At 42.2% G+C, this 16,267-nt stretch overlaps 1 protein-coding gene across 1 annotated transcript in view; it reads right to left on the reverse strand.

Annotated features, from left to right (window-relative positions):
- Nucleotides 1-483: 483 nt before the first annotated feature.
- Nucleotides 484-16,267, reverse strand: part of epha2b (eph receptor A2 b) — a 26,398-nt gene continuing 10,614 nt past the window's right edge. Inside the window, exons 4-17 of the mRNA XM_014010384.1 lie at nucleotides 10,976-11,131; nucleotides 10,257-10,616; nucleotides 9,146-9,270; nucleotides 8,848-9,019; nucleotides 8,668-8,761; nucleotides 7,641-7,696; nucleotides 7,433-7,558; nucleotides 6,537-6,722; nucleotides 6,387-6,448; nucleotides 6,063-6,272; nucleotides 5,113-5,262; nucleotides 4,822-5,015; nucleotides 3,648-3,803; nucleotides 484-2,201 (exon numbers count right to left, since the gene is read on the reverse strand). Coding sequence (XP_013865838.1) covers nucleotides 2,093-2,201; nucleotides 3,648-3,803; nucleotides 4,822-5,015; nucleotides 5,113-5,262; nucleotides 6,063-6,272; nucleotides 6,387-6,448; nucleotides 6,537-6,722; nucleotides 7,433-7,558; nucleotides 7,641-7,696; nucleotides 8,668-8,761; nucleotides 8,848-9,019; nucleotides 9,146-9,270; nucleotides 10,257-10,616; nucleotides 10,976-11,131 — 2,156 coding nt within the window. The 3' untranslated portion in view covers nucleotides 484-2,092. The remainder of the gene's footprint in view (nucleotides 2,202-3,647; nucleotides 3,804-4,821; nucleotides 5,016-5,112; nucleotides 5,263-6,062; nucleotides 6,273-6,386; nucleotides 6,449-6,536; nucleotides 6,723-7,432; nucleotides 7,559-7,640; nucleotides 7,697-8,667; nucleotides 8,762-8,847; nucleotides 9,020-9,145; nucleotides 9,271-10,256; nucleotides 10,617-10,975; nucleotides 11,132-16,267) is intronic.

Consider the following 16,267-nt stretch of genomic DNA (forward strand, 5'->3'; position numbering starts at 1 on the left):
TCCAAAAGAAGYTTCTAATAGATTTTTGTTCCATCTTCAGCCTAGACATTTTCATAAGTTGTCTAAAACATTATGGTGTGACGGGACTTTAACATAAAGGACTGAGTCGGACTTTCTGATGCAACATAAGAAGTCACTGCAAAATATAACGTGGAGATTTTTTTTTTCTTTTTCTGTTGTTTTTGTTTTGTTTTTTCCCCAAAGGCACCGTTGAATTACTTTAATCAGCTGGGATTTTCTACTTTATTTGAATTTCACGGTTTAGTCTTTTAAAGCCCATGAGCTGCAGACAGAGGAAGTGAACGTGTGTGTTTGTGTGTGTTCTTGCGTGGACATCAGTTTCCTGGACGTAACAAAGCTCTCYCGTTTATTTCAGCTTCCAGCTCTGGAATTAAAGTCGCTCGGCTGCATTATAAGCAAATCCAGGTGAAAGTCTAAACATCCCGTCGCTATTAAAGAACAATATAAACAAAACGTTTGTCGTCCAGTTAAACAACACGCTTTAATAAACTCAGTTTAAGACTATTTTGCCACAAATGCAATCTCAGGAAAGAACAGATCAAAAGAAAGAAAAGAGGAAAACTTTGCTGCAATTAGTGAGCAACCTCCAACTCTAAACCCAGCTCAGTGTTTATCAGGATAAATAAATAATAGTTCAAAAAATAAATAGACTATTAAATACAGAAAAGAAAGAAAAAGAATTTAGAGTGGCAGGAAAATGTAGCAGGTTTTTAGAGGCAAAATTAGAAAAATAATCAGCTTGGAAACACAATTAATACTGGAAAATTATACAAAATTTACAAAATGAAACTCCAACCAAGAAAGCAGGATAACAAAAACATAATATAAATCCCTTTTTTTGTTTTTCTCATAAGTTGGGTCTCTCAGCTACAACMGATTTCAACATTTAAACAAGACAATAAAAATTCAAGTAAAGGAAGGTGTTCATCAGTAACACGAAGGTTTGCAGTCATCCATTAAGAGCACGGAGGGGGGGGGGGGGCTGCTCACTTCTTTTTAAAGAGACTGAGGCAAAATCTCAGAGAGGCACGTTAAAATGTATCAAAATGTCCAGAATGAACTGAGCCCTTCATCTTTAAAGCAGATAGCTTAAACCTGTCAACAGATCAACCCAAGCAGAACTAAATATTCATAAAGCTTGAGAGAAAAAATAAAAACAAAACAATTGAGAMGATGAAAAAGCAAACCAGAGAATTGTTAGAGTAAAATCTAGTTTGTTTGTTGGTTTTTTTGGATGTATTTTTAGGGTTTCTGTGCTTTTTCCCCGCTATTTTCAACAAATGTATAAAACTCCAACTTGAACAATTCATCGGCTCAAACTCTGAAGATCCAGGCTGAGTTTTATCATCTTTAGCTTAAAATTATCACACAAAAAAATAAAGATTTTTGATCCAAGTGCTACATTACAAAACATTTTTTTTCTTTTTTACTTTTTTGGTAACAGGCAAGCAAGAAGTAAAAAACAGTTAATCTGTCCACAGAGTACCTCAAACATCTCTTTTCCCTCACTCAGAAGATCATAGCTTCATTTCTGCTTGGAGCCAGCAGGAGGCCAGAAACAAAACCAGGTCCAGTCTTTCTGGTTTTGTTGTTCGTTTCTGGAYGAGCTCAAGCTCATTTCGGCTCCCTGATGCTCCCTTCTGACAGGAAATGGAGCCAAGTGCCTTTTACCGAGAAATTCTTTGGCATCAGCACCAACAAACTGAACCGTGATTTCTAGAGCTCCTCGACACATTTTGTAAAGCCGGAGTGGATCGATCGTTTGAAAATAGACAAAAACGCAAGAGCGATAAATTGTATCTTGTAAAGAGAGTAAGTACAGTAAAAAAAATAGATATTTAAATATAAAAGTCTGCTGATACATCTATTGTTGTGTACTTGTTCCATTCCCTGATAAAGTAATCAAAGTACAGTGAGTTAGTCTGAGTCATTTGGCCCAAAAGGATGGCATGTTTCTCTTGGTTCTGTCGATCCAAAGCCGTCCCTGCAGTCCCTGCAGTCCTGCTCCAGCTCAGCTTAAGAGTTTTAAAGTGTCCACCTGCAGCAGTTTCACGTCCCTTCATGGCGAGGATCACACGGCGAACACGCTCAGAGTGCTGGTCTGGTCCTTTAAGCCCAGGATGCTGTAAGCTATTCGCTTCAAATGGCCGGGCAATCTCACCCCGATGTTCTTAATATCCCTGTGGAAGAGACAGACACGACAGCGTTTTCAGTCGGGACTCGGTCCAAACTCTTTCCACATGCATCCCTTCCTGCCTTGCAGCAATCACTGACTCATGGTGTGTGATGAAACGGCCGCCCGGAGCCGCAACCGGCTCAGCGAGGTGGGGTGCATTCCACTTTCGTTATCTGCTGGTGAGTTTTTAATTCATCTTCCACAATAAAAAAAATAAATTATTAAAAGTTTTTTTTTATTCCGCATCAGCATGTGATGCAAAGCTGCAAAAAAAAAAAAAATAAAGCCCTGCATAAACACCAACCCTCAGTCAAAGCCTTAATTACAGCCTTAATTGCTTAACGAGGATTCTCCCTGTTGACCATGAATCACTTGTCTGGCGAGCAGAGGGTGGATGGTAAATGGCTGGTGGTTTTTCAGAGAAGTGCTACCAGATGCCCCCAGATGGAAACATGGGGCCCTGAACTCACACCAAACTGTACGAAACACTTCAAAACSAGTTCCCTTCTGTTTTAAAAAGGTGCTCATCTGATGATGGACTGACAGACGTATACAAAGACAAAGTTAGGTGGAGCTGTTCATGTGTGGTTAGAGAATGTTCCTATTCCTCAAAAGTAACCTTAAATTAGGAGCGTCACAAAGGCGTATTTTTCCCCCCGAAGGTTGAGTCTGTTTGGTTAAATTGCCTCCTGTAGCTCTCCTACACATCAGGGAAGATGTAATTGTCTTAAACAAGCTTTTTGATGTCTTCAGGGGGTTCATGCTGAACACACTTCTAGCTTTTAGAACTTCAAATGATGTCCACGTATTTAGTTTTTCTTTTTTTTATTCCTTCAGGTGCAGCTTTCTGCAAAAGATATTCTCTCCTTTTTAGTTATCGCTGCCACAAAACAAACTTTTTCTAAACGGATGACAGTCGAGCAGAAATTCTACCCTGTGTGTGTGTTTATGTGTGGAGGGACGGACAGAGTCCGTATTTAAAAAAGGACTTGCATTTCATGAAGGAATGCATTTCGCCTGCCACTTAAACAACATTGGAGTTAAAGTCATTTTGATCAGTGCTTGGAGYATGTGTTGTGAACGACTGTCGGCTACTACCACACAGAATTTTAGCCAGAGGTGTAGGCTAATGTTGATTAGCTGTGGCGGCCATCTTGAATTGTGCAAACGTTAATCAGCTGTAGATGTTCAGAGTTTCACTACAATATGTCCAGCAGTTCAAGAGACATTTTGCTAACAGCACAGACAAACACACAATTAGGTATAAACATTATGGCTTCGCCTTTTAAGAGCAAAACAGAATAAAAGCACCAAACAAATATAAACTAAAACAGACTCCACCCCTCATTGTGCAAGACGTTGCTTTAAATTGGAAGCATGACTTGACAAAAAAAAAGGGGGCGGTTTTGATTCTTTGCCAAATTATGTAACCACATAAACGAGCACTTACTCGGTCTTCATCTGCAGGACCTGGTCCATGGTGCTGATCCCAGCCCGGCTGAAGTTCTCGCTGTACTGACTCATCTTAATGGATTCCAGCCATTCAGACACTGACCTGAAGGGAGAACCGTCTGAGCCGCTGGTGCTGGGGAGCCGGATGGAAATGCTGGCAATAAAACAAAATATATGATAAAATATAACAATAATAATAATCAACATGCTTTCCCACAACAACAAAAGGAAACAGATAAGTGAGGTTTGTAATTAGAGAGCAGGAAACTAGTTGGTGGTAAAACCAGTTCAGAGAGTCAGGGTGAGACCTGAACATGACAACTTTTTGTCCTCTCTCAATCCATTCTCACAGCAGGAATAAAGAGATTCATTCACAGAGTCACAAACAAAAAAAAACATTTAACACATTTAAGTTCACACCTTTTATTTTTAAGCTTGGCTCAAAGAGTCACTGTGTTCACTGAGGTCACATTTTTGTCTCACTTAAGCCCAAACACCTTGGGATTAAAATAAGAACAAGTTTATAAAAACTAACTTTTCTCTTCTGCATTAATCCAGGTCAAAACTCATGTCAACAGGTATCAAAACATTTCACACAAACTCGAACATAAAAAGATTAAATCTAGGAGAGATGAGTCAGAGTAAAGTCACTAAATACTTTTTGTAGTCTGTTTTCTGGTAACTGGCTTCTATAAAAAACAAATAAAGTGAAATTTTGTCTGCAGACAAAACTTATTTATTATCATTCAATTTAAGTTAATATTAGTCATGAACAAAATACTTTATTTTTGAGGATTTTGGCACAAACTAAAAAAAGAACTTTTCATTTTTTTAGGCTCAGACTCTTTTTTTTTTTCTCCCAGCAGTGAACTTATATTATTTTATTCTATTTGTGTAACAAAGGTCTACAAGACTCGGTGCTATAAAAAAATATTTTTCAATTTTCCACTGCTTATTTTTAGAGATCTAGTCTAAATAAATTGATAACAGACATGAAAGATAAACAGGCCAACAGGATTAGACAGAAAAACTGAATTTACATTAGCTGCACTTTAAAAGTTCTGGGTTTTGGTTACAGGTTTGTCAACAGTGGCTGATACTCTGGAGCTGGAGTCAGCTGCAGAACAAATATGCTTTATGAGCCTTTTGCACGACACATAAATAAACCTCACCGTGGGTCAAAGTCTGCAATGGTCTTYAGAGAGTCCGGGCTGCGCAGGAGCTTGTCCAGCAGGCTGACGATGTCACCGAAGCGCGGCCTCTTCGAGCGGTCCTGAAGCCAACACTGAAGCATCAGCTGGTAGACGGCGGACGGGCAGTCCATGGGTGCAGGCAGCCTGAATGCCTCATTGATGGCCTTCATCACCTGAAAACACAACCAGACCACTTAGATCTTTTTTCTGTACATTAGATTTTTATTAGGTTGAGGGGAAAAAGGTCAAAAAGGAAAAGTGGAAGCTTGCCTCGTGATTACTCATGTCCCAGTAAGGCCTTTCACCAAATGCCATGACCTCCCACATGACGATGCCAAAACTCCACACGTCACTCGCCGAGGTGAACTTCCTGTAGGCTATCGCCTCTGGTGCGGTCCAGCGGATGGGAATCTTACCTCCCTATTCAAGAAAAAAATATAAATAAATAAAAACCTTTCTGTGAGGCTGAAGTCGATCTTAAAGAGATCCATGATTAGTTGTAACATTAGACTTTATTCGATAAACATTTAACTGTAAAATAAAGACTGTAAAAATACTGTAGGCTGTTCAGTTTTGTAAATTTTAAAAAATATATTTTAACACGGACAGAGCCATTTTATTTACACACAAAGCATTCTGGGTAAAAGATGACGTGGATAGGTCATCGGTGTAAGCGAGCTATATCCACCCTGAAGGTTAATCTTGGACAATATCTGATGATMGACTCTTTTAAATGAAACCAGAGAGCGTTGACAGAGAGGAGAAGGTAGAAATGACTCAGCCTGTAACTGGAAATATGGATGGAGGACAACAGAGCTGCTTCATGGAAGAAGAACCTCAGCTTAGCCTGTTAGCCTTTGTACTAGCGCCGATGCTATATTGCCTTATACGTATGTATTAGCTCGATGCTAGCACGACAAACTAACAAGCTAAACTGAGGTACTCCATCCATATTTTTAGTTGCAGACAGTCATTTTTGTGTTCCCCTCTCTGTCATGTGGATGGAGGACCTCAGTGATGAGAGGAGAATGTGTAGCACTAAGCTAATACATATATATAGTGATAGCATAGGGGCTAACGCTAAAGTTTAGAAATTATAAAAACTAAAMAGCCTAAAGTATTTTTACAGTCTTTATTTTACAGTTAAAATAAATGTTTATCATATAAAGTCTAATGTTACAACTAATCGTGGATCCCTTTAACGCTTCATATCAACTCACGCTCGTGGTGTACGTCCCCTCAGGTTCGTCCTCCAGCACTCGGGACAGACCAAAGTCGGACACTTTACACTCCAGGTTGGTGTTGACCAGGATGTTGCGAGCAGCCAGGTCTCGGTGGACGTAGCTCATTTCAGAGAGGTACTTCATGCCTGCAGCGATGCCGCGCAGCATTCCCACCAGCTGGAACGACAAGAACTCGCCGTCGTGGTCCTACCGGGACATCGGAAGAACAGATCAGTTGTGTTCCATGACAAACTCTGACCAAATTATTACATCATTATAATGTACAAAACAGCTGAATCAGGACAAATATGATGGACCTACCTTTAGGTATCTATCCAGAGCTCCATTCTCCATATATTCAGTTACTATCATTGCATGTTTAACTACAAAAAAAAAGTGGGGGGTGAATACATTTTAAGTCCACACAAAAAGTATTATTTCAAAATAAAAAGCTTCCAGAGATGTTCTCACATTTGGTGACCACCCCCTCCAGACGTATGATGTTCTGGTGGCAGAACTGGCCCATGATGGAGGCCTCGCTCAGGAAGTCCTGCCTCTGTTTCTCCATGTAGCCGGGCTTCAACGTCTTGATGGCCACCGCCACCTCCTTCTTCCCCGGCACCTTCAGAATGCCCCGGTACACCTCGCCAAATTCCCCTGCAGGTAAAAGCGTCAACATCGGGGACAGTCGATTTAGAAAACAGATATAAAACGAATGTTGGTGTCATCTTAAGTTTTTAGCTGCAGGGCTTGGCAGCAGAACAAAATAAGAAAATGAGGAAGTCTCTGCGTCTGTTTTGCYCGAGGCGCTCTCGGGAGAGGTGTGTTCTGGCTCCGTGTTGAGAGAGAGGCAACATTGTGTAAATGGTTGATGGCCTGTTGTGTGGGAGCATGGGAATCAGCTGTCACATGAGAAGAAAAAAGGGGCATTTGGTCGTGGGAGCTGGGACAGGGGCTGAAAAAAAAAAAAGCTTTTGGTTCAAAGGGTAAAGGTGGTCGCAGTTGAATGAACGTATCTTTAGTGAAAAACAAAACCCCCAGGAAAGCCCGGGAAGGTGCTCTGATATCTTCCCCTAAAACAATGCTTCTGCTGCAGTTTCCTTTGTGTGATTTTTGTGTCTACTTCAGTCAAAACACAAAAGGTGCCACAGCCTAGAGTTGCCACACAACTTAAAAATGTTTCAACTTGTTCTGTGAGAAGCCAGCCCGATCGATGCTAATCTCACTGAAGCAACCACCGTCAGCCGGCCTGTTTAAGGCTGTTGAAAATGCACAGTGTAAACAGAATTTTTTAGGGATTGGAAAGATCTTTCAACATCTCAAAGTTAAGCCTCGCAGCAGATTATCTCAGCGGGGTTGTCACTCACCAGCTCCAATAACTTTCTGTTTGGTTATGTGGCTTGGGTGGATTTCAGTGGCAAACTTGAGGACAGCTATGTTGGGGTCCTCATACGTATGCGGGTCCACGTAGGTCTTCAGTGGTTTTAACTGCTCTGCAAGCCGCAAAAATGTACGAAGACAAGTCAAAAAAGTAAATCAAACAAAAGTCAGACAGCAAGATTTTTTTTTAAATACCTGAGCTTGAAAAGTAGGTGTCTTCTGGTCCTTGCCGGATGTGAGAGTTGCCTTTTCTGAGTAAAATAAAAACATTTCAGGAAATTACTAAGGGTGACGATTAGAATCGTTTTTTTGTTTTGTTTTGTTGTTTTTTTTTTGGTGCAGCGCAATGCAACATAAATTACTCTATATCAGTTTTAAAAAGGCAAAAATAGAATTTTATTTTAGACTAATAACACGATAAACGCAAAAGAAACTCCAAAGCAAGCAGCTTCTGAAGTAAATTGAGGTATAATGCATAAATAATCATTATAAAACTGMATTGCAACCTTTTAAATTAGAATCAAATTGTGAGGTGCCTGTAGATTTCCACACTTACAAATTTCTGTCTCAGAAAACAAGAATAAAAAGGTTCATCTTTAAAATCATTTGAAATCATTTGACTGCTTTTATATCACTAGCACACACTGTAGCACCCCCCTGCAACCATTTCTCCCTGTGTTCTGAGCTTTCAAAGGCATCCAGACACCGGTGCAATGCAGCCATTCAGACAGAAGCGCTCCTTTGATAAAAGGSTGGCTATAGACTGTGTTTGCCAAGCCAATTTAAACACTAAGGAGGTGGCTGCACAGGCTACAGTCTGCTACAGTACAAGCCCAGGTCAACTTCACAAAACGCCTGTGACCTCGTACAGAAAGAACCGAACGCCTCTCATCAACAACAATGTGCCACTCTGGGCTAATTTCCTTTCAAAAGGCCCAAACGCTCAGTTGAATGCAACCATTGCGCAACGACAAGACACATTCAACACAAATTCCTTCCTGGTGAGTGCCAGGACACAGATCCAGATAAAGAGAAAAGGACAGTTGGCTAAAGGAGGACAGAAAAAGAGGGGTGAGGAGAGAGTGAATGTGAGGGCATTTGGAGGACCCACAAAGGAAAAGCAGAAGAATGAAAACAGGAAGGCACTGAAGGATGGTGTACTGTGACAGATTAGCAGAACAGACAGGACAAGCAAGGCCAGCAGAGCAGGTGGGTAACTCACCGTCTGCGCAGGAACAGAATCACGATCACCAGGATCAACATTATCGCTCCTCCGACAGCTGCGGCCAGGATGACTGCAGTTTTGTTGAGTTGTCCTGCAAGAAAAATAAACCGGACATCACAGATCCCCTTTTTAAAAACAAAACCCAGAGACCTCTTCGTGTGTGGTTCTACTCCGTACCTTCAGGTGACGTCTCAAACTGTTCCTCCCCGCTGGGCACTCCGGACCTCCCATCACTGCTAAAGGCCTGAACCTTGACCAGGTAGGCAGTGTCTGGAGCCAGATCGTTGATCTGAACAGAGTTCTTCTCCAGTTTGAGCACAACGTACGTAGTCACATCATGCTTGTTGTCCTAGGAGGTAAGAAATACATTTCTTGTCACAGCTAAAGACAGACGGACCACACTAAATCTATTTTATGTTCTTTTACATTTACTTTTAAGGTTCTATCTAGAAATATAAAAAAAAGTCATGTTCACCTTCTTGCGGTAAGCAAGTTCGTAGCTAACGGGCAGGGCCACAACCCGTGGAGATACGTCCCAGGAAATGGACAAACTGGTGGAGTCCCGTTCAACCAGTCGCATGGAGGTGATTTTGGGTGGTTCTGAGAACAAAGAGGAGACAACATTTGAGATTTTTTTCGATGAAGAAAAACTAAAAAAGTAAATAAATTTAAAAAAAGACCAACATTCCAACAAGAGTCCTAACTGTTTTGGTCAAAGCTTGAAAATAATTTTATTCTTGATCATATAAAATATTTCAAGCATCTCAGGGCTCAGAGTTTGCATAGGGACTTTCAGATATTACCACATCAAACATTAGCTCATTTGTAAAATTTACAGACTTATGCTGCGTTAAGGTTGTCCTCGGAAGTCGTAGTTTCGCACTTCTGAGTTGTAATTTTCAATTGGTCGATGCAACACGACCATATCCAAGCAGCCCGATCATGCATTACATCATCATTTCAACATGGCTGCTTCTCACATCAACGGAGTGAAATTTCTGTGTTGTTTACTTTAAATTAAGTCCACCGTATTTGAAGTACTTTATAGTGATAATTAGGAGTTGTGTTTTAACACTGTTTTTATTGTTGTGTTTTTGTTGCAGAACAAACAAACAGAAGCATTTTTTCCAATGTTTTTGACACATTTGAAACTGAAATGCTTTAAACTTGGAACCGACGTCAGCCCGGCTTCAGAATTTCAAGTTCCGCTAAAACTGGAAAGCAGCATTAGAACCATGTTTATGTTTGCTGAAGTCGATTTGCTGTAGCGGCCATCTTTCATTTTATATACTCCAAAATGTACCGCTAAAGATTACTTTTTGAGAGTTTCATTAAACTATGTTCTGATGTAAAAATCTGATATTTTGCTTAGGGGCAGCCACATAAATAAACACAGGAAAAAAAATCACCTGCCTTTTGCAGTGATAAAAGCAAAGGGGAAAAAAAGTGAAAACACCTATCCTCTTGTGCACCTCCTTCCTGAGGCACAGTTTGATTTACAGAGCTGTCACCGAATCTCAGATAGYATCTGTCATTTCAGCACAACAGATTGCATCGCTGCCATGTTTCCTATCAGTATCCCTCACCTGTGTAGTGCAGAGACGTAGTCAGAGAGGAGGAAGATGGCGGCCTGGCGGCTCGGGCTGCTGCTTGACTACCAAACACAGACACACCACTGAGCGTCTCCACGGTGAAGGTGTAGTTGAAATGAGCATCCAGCTCACTCACTAACACCCTGGTGTCAGTCAGGCCCGTGCTGGCGGGGTCGAAGCGAATCTTCTCTCCGCAGGGCTGGCATGCAAAGCTCTCACATCGCTGGCACACAACGTTGTAGGTGATATCGTCTCGACCTCCCGTGTTTTCCGGAGGCCTCCAGGAGAGGAGGAGCTTTCCCGTAGAGTGAAGGGAGGGGGTGGCCACAAGATCCTGAGGTGCAGAGGGGAGGCCTGATGAGGACAAATGTAGAAGAGATGTGTTAGATACAACAGTAAGCTGATTTTATCTTGTGTTAAATATTTAAATATATTAGTTAAAGTAAACCCCAGCATTCCTCAAAGGATAGTTATTGTTCACCACTTTTCCCAAAATAATCTTTTGTATTTTTGTGTTTAAGCTCAGTTGGCTGTAGCATCCATCTTAAATTGGGTTAACRCCAAAGGTTAATTACAGACAGACAAATCTGCAAACACACAGATAGGCACGGGCAAATGCTTTACTGATTTTGAAGCCCTTGACATTTAGTTTCTTGTGCAATAAAAAGGTCAGAAACAACATTTTTTTATTTTATTTTCTGCATAATCTTCACCTGAACATCGTCCAGTGATGGGGTCTTCGGGAGCCCGGTAGAATCCGTTCACACAGGGACAAGAAGAAGCCCCAGGCGTCAACCCCTGGGTGTTGGCAGGACACGGCTCACACTTGTCGCTGAACGCTTCAGCTTTGAAGAAGCCAGGCTGACATTCTGCAAAGACAAAACAACATTTGTAACCAATAATCATCCAGACAAAACACAATAACGACTTCCGGCAGCATCCCAAACGCCACAGAGCAGAGCCACTTCCTTCAGATAAATCAATGCTCTTTGAAAGACCAGTAATGATTTGAACTTTTCACCTTCCAGTGCAACCCTCAGAGGTCAAGGGGGACAAGTTATTATGTCAAGACCACGTTTAGACAAGTGATAGAAAGATGGGAGGAAAACCCTCTGCAGGACTCTGCAGAGTGTTGACTTTACTCATTAAAACTCCATCCAGTCCAAATAAAATGCTCACACGAGCCCAACCCTGAAACACAATCACAGACTCCCTGCTATGCTTGTACTCCTACGTGCTACTTTTTCTTCCACCAAACACCCGCTGCGGTTTCTTTCTTGCAGTCTCAGGAAACACTACCAGTATTCCAATATTCCACAACAATAAGTCAGTTTTTTCAATGCTGAAGTACAAAATAAAACAATCACTAAAGCACCATTGAGTTGAAACTCAATAGTCTGGTATACTTTTATTAGACACTTGYGTGCCTTCTTTGAAACTGTATCGGTTAGACAAGTGGATGCCTAATTTCACACGTCTACAGTAACGCTAAATAAAGAGATGCAGGTAGACCGTCCATCTGTGYGCAGAAAGAGTGAAACGTGAACTTAATACAGTGTGAAATTTRGTTCGGACTGCATCATAAAAGGAGAGCGAAAATGAGACGGCTGCCCTTTAACGCTGCAATAGCATTCCAGTGGCTGCTGCTCACATCCTCACACCATTGCACACACACACCCACAGCCGAATGTATGCACAAAATACACATACATGCATGAAAAGCACTCTTGGACACATGGGTATTCYGGCATCAGGAGGGGGATTATGTCGACTGCCTGTCACCTGTTCATGTCCCTCTACTCACTTCATTCCTTCTTTCCAAGTTGTTTTGCCTGGAGAGTTTAAATAGCTCATGACAGATGTTAAAAGATGTTGACAATGTAAAKGAGTTCCAATATTTGGGTCAAAGGACACTGAAAAATGACGCAACATGAACCAAAAGAAACAGACACAAAACTAAAGGAACTGTGTGGTGAGGAAGAGATTAGATATTGCAGAAACAGATCATGCTAGCCAAATGAAATGAGGCATTTCAAAGTGTGAGATTCAAGTTACAGCAATGCTGCTGTCTGGGAAATTTCAATGAAACATTCAGCCAAAGGCAAACATGGTTTGCAAGGCCAGATTCCAACAGAGGCTAATTGAAAAGCAGCTCCAAGGACAAAGACAATATCAGACTCGCTCAGGAGATACTGTCTGGGTCTACAGTTGCCTTTCAGCGAGGCCAAGTCGAGTGGAGCTCATTTCGAAGCCACAAGTGACCGCACACAAGACGGAAAGCACAAGCTCCATTTGTGTCATATCAAGGAGATTTACTCAATCGAATACGAGCCTAATTTCAACTTGGGCCTTTTATATAATTGAGGTTCACTGAGCTGATGCAGAACATATGTGGGGAGGTGTGTAGGATCTGAAAAGAATGACAACAATGGTGCCACGAAACAAAAACGACTCTGCCAAAGAAATGTTTGCGTGTTTGCTCAATAGGATTGCATTAGGTTCAGAATGCAGACAGCATTTTTGTTTGTTCTTGGCCAGCTGTTTCATTTATAACTGCTGCTACTCATTAACACAAATTAGGCAGAAGAGAGGTGGGTGGAAGACCAGAAGGTTTAAGAAAAGAASAGGAATACTGTATCCTGCTGAGGACTGAAGAAAGAAAGAGACAGGCCAGGGCGAACTCCTGCATTGAGAAGAGGGAACAGCTGTTGCCTGAAAACCTGATTCATTCCCCTACCTCTCTCCTCGTAATCCCTAAATTCCTCACTTTCCTTGCTTTCTCCCCTCTAAGTCATCCCTAAAAGGRCTCCCAGCTAACCCATTAACATTACTATTCACCACTGACCAGCAGGCAAGAACAATGCTCTGCCATTCAAATGCTGAAAAGGAAAGGAAAAAAATAACATACACACACAAGCATTGCAGATGGGAATAGCTGAAATGCCACATGGCAACTGAATAGAAGAGGATGACCCTCTTTTTGGTGTTACAGTGCCGGCTGCRATGCATCCTGGTCAGGCCTGTGGAGATGATAGTCTTAAAACTGTGCGCTGCCTCTATAATCAAGACGCATTCCAGTGCACACCACCCAACCGGACGGCCTGGAGCCGAGTGCCTCCAGTGCAGCTTCAGGCCCGTCCACATGGAAACAGCATTTTGTGGATATGAAAAGATTTGGTTTTCATCGTTTCAGCCTTGTTTCCACACAGAAACAATGTTTTACGAACCTCAAAACTTTGTTTTAAAAACGGATTTTGGAGTGAAAAAAACTTGAACCCTTGTGTTTTGTAGACATTCTAAAACACAACCTTTTGAAAATAATACTGTCGTTGACCCACCTAATGCCTAATCAACGACCCTAAGTATTTTAGACTTAATAATAATAATAATCATAATATGTTATGTTTGTATTTGTGTYGAATACGCCATTGGCCCAACTACTTCAAAACCTTGGTACACTGTATTACTTCAAGTGCGGACAAGGCCTCAGCTTCAGCCAAGTTCTCTGTTGTGACTGTGAACGTTTGTTACTCAAACTTGTGATGYTGTAATTCTGAGTGTTTATGTGCTGCAGAACAGGAACCTGCTGTAAAACAGCAATTATGCTGAGTCAGGCTTGATTTTTTATAATCTCTTCCTGTTAAATAAATAAATCAAATCAAACGAATCACAGTAAACGAAACTATAGGTCTCTCCACCGGGGAGGATTTAACAAGACGGTTCCTCGTCAAATAAGAAAAACCCAGAGAAAGCGAGCTTCCTTTTTCCATCGAAAAGCGGGGGGTTGGATTGTTGTCGGACACAACAGGAAGCAGGCAGCTGACGCAGCCTTCCTTCCTAAAGCAGCCAATCAAAGCACGGATGCACAGGGGAGCACGACCTACACAAGAGCCGGTGCYGAAACCAAGAGTCCTGAGTCTGAATAATAACCAAAAAGGAAGTGAAAATATGTTGACCTAACGTGACAGCAGGCACTGGACACATGAAGCGGGTTCTTCGATGAGTGAGCCCACAAACATCTGAAAAGTCAGAGTGGCCATTTTTCCCCCTCCCATTTGCTACAAAGCGAGGAACTGTTTGTCATTTGAGAGGCCCCCATGTGCCTTGAGTGGTTCTGTGTTTGTTTATAGAGAATGAGTGCAGGGGCCTGTTACATTCAGGGAGTCTGAGTGACTCTASAGCCTCCGAGGGTTCCCCAGTTTGTCAGTGGACTTAGATGGATGAGACGGCGACAGTGATGAATGMCTGCTCGTATAGGTGGAATAATGGGTAACATGGTGGCTTGACAACAGATATMACCCCCAGGACACGAGGAAGAAGTGGAAGGGTGCCCCCCTCGACAATCCAGCCCTGTGCTGGGCTTTAAAAGGCACAGGGGTCATGTCTGCCTCAGGGTAGCTGCGAGTTAAACTGCGCATGGCTTTACACAGAGTCACCGGCCAAGTAAAACAAACACATGCTCACGCTGACGAGAAGGAGAAAAAAAAGGTCAATTCAGAGGTATGGCCAGAGAGTAAAAAAGATCTTAGAAAAATAAAACCACGCAAGAAATAAACACATAATCACACATGTCAGATCTATATCGGAGCAGGCCTCGGTCATTTCTGGAGGCCAGCGAGGCCTTCCTTTGTCTCGTTTATTTCACTTCCCCTCTTTTCATCTTCCAACTGGACAGGTCTGGCTGTAATTGCAATACGTCATGTCGGGTTGTTTATATGAAGGGTGACAACACGTAATTAGCGATTCGGGGTACCTGGATTTGGGAAACAGAGGGGGTCTCTGACGGGGGGGAGGTGAACCTGGTAACATGAGCCACAGGGTCACTGCGGTAGAGGACAGGAGGGGAGGGGAGATGTTGGAAAGTGTGTGCATGCGGTTTGTGAAAGGGGGAATTGGGAACATTAGTCAAAAAGATTAGCTGACYAGCGAAGGGCATTACATCTGTTTTACAATTACAGCCAGGCTTTCATCTGGSGTTGTTAACAAACACAATAAACTCCACTGATCCCCTTTCTCCTTTCACCCCCCATGTTGTCTTACAGTGACAGGAGGAGGGATGCAAGGACGAGAAGGGGAGAAGAGGGGGTACAAACCCTGCTTAGAAAGCTCTAAAGTCATGCAGCTCTTTTGAAGAAACCAACAAGATCACACCGCTTCCCAGAAGTCTCTCTCAAGAAGTTTCTCTGTCAGTTCCAGACAATCAGGTGGCAAACACAACACTATCACACTTCTGCAAGCCAACAGGTCACACACCTGATGCTAACGACTGCCAGCTTCCTGACTGGGAGCGGGGAAGTGCCGAAAACAGAACAAAATGCACCAATAAATAATAATTTTTAAAAAAACTTATCAGGCAGGATGACAAAATTAAAAGCAGCTGAGCGGAGTCCGGACAGCACTGAGTGACAATGAAAAGCCCTGAGCCAACAGGTCGGGGAGTCACCGGGGGGATTAGGTGACCTCCGGTTTCCGCTGTGGGCTCGTCCTGTTAGCAGCGAAGCCTGGGTGGGTGGGTGTTGAGCTGTGCTGGGGGGGCAGGGGGGTGGGTGGCGAGGTGGATAACTGRCTGATTGCAGGGAAGGAAAGTGCTGACCTCACGCCACCAGCAGTACAATACAATGTGCTTCACATTGCTCTGCACCCCTCCCCACCACAACACACACATGCATACATAAATACAGCCTGCAGGATCAGGAATGTCACCAAGAGGAAATATGTCCCTAACTTTTACAGCACAACAACACACACGCTCTAAAAATGAAATCTAACTGTGGAACAAAAACAAGACCCATGGAAATGAGAAAAGCTACAATATTTAACCAGATCAAAAAATCTTGTTTAAAGGGGCAATATCATGTAAAATAAACATTTTTGAGTTTTATATCATGTTATAATGTTATACTCTCATAAAAAAAAACACGCCCAAATCCTTACTTTGACTTATTCATGCATGTGTGAGAAATCCTGCAGCGTTTTTAGGAAGCCATGCTGAGGAGCAAAACGAC

The sequence above is a fragment of the Austrofundulus limnaeus genome, unplaced genomic scaffold (assembly GCF_001266775.1).
Source record: "Austrofundulus limnaeus strain Quisiro unplaced genomic scaffold, Austrofundulus_limnaeus-1.0 Scaffold68, whole genome shotgun sequence".
NCBI lineage: Eukaryota > Metazoa > Chordata > Actinopteri > Cyprinodontiformes > Rivulidae > Austrofundulus > Austrofundulus limnaeus.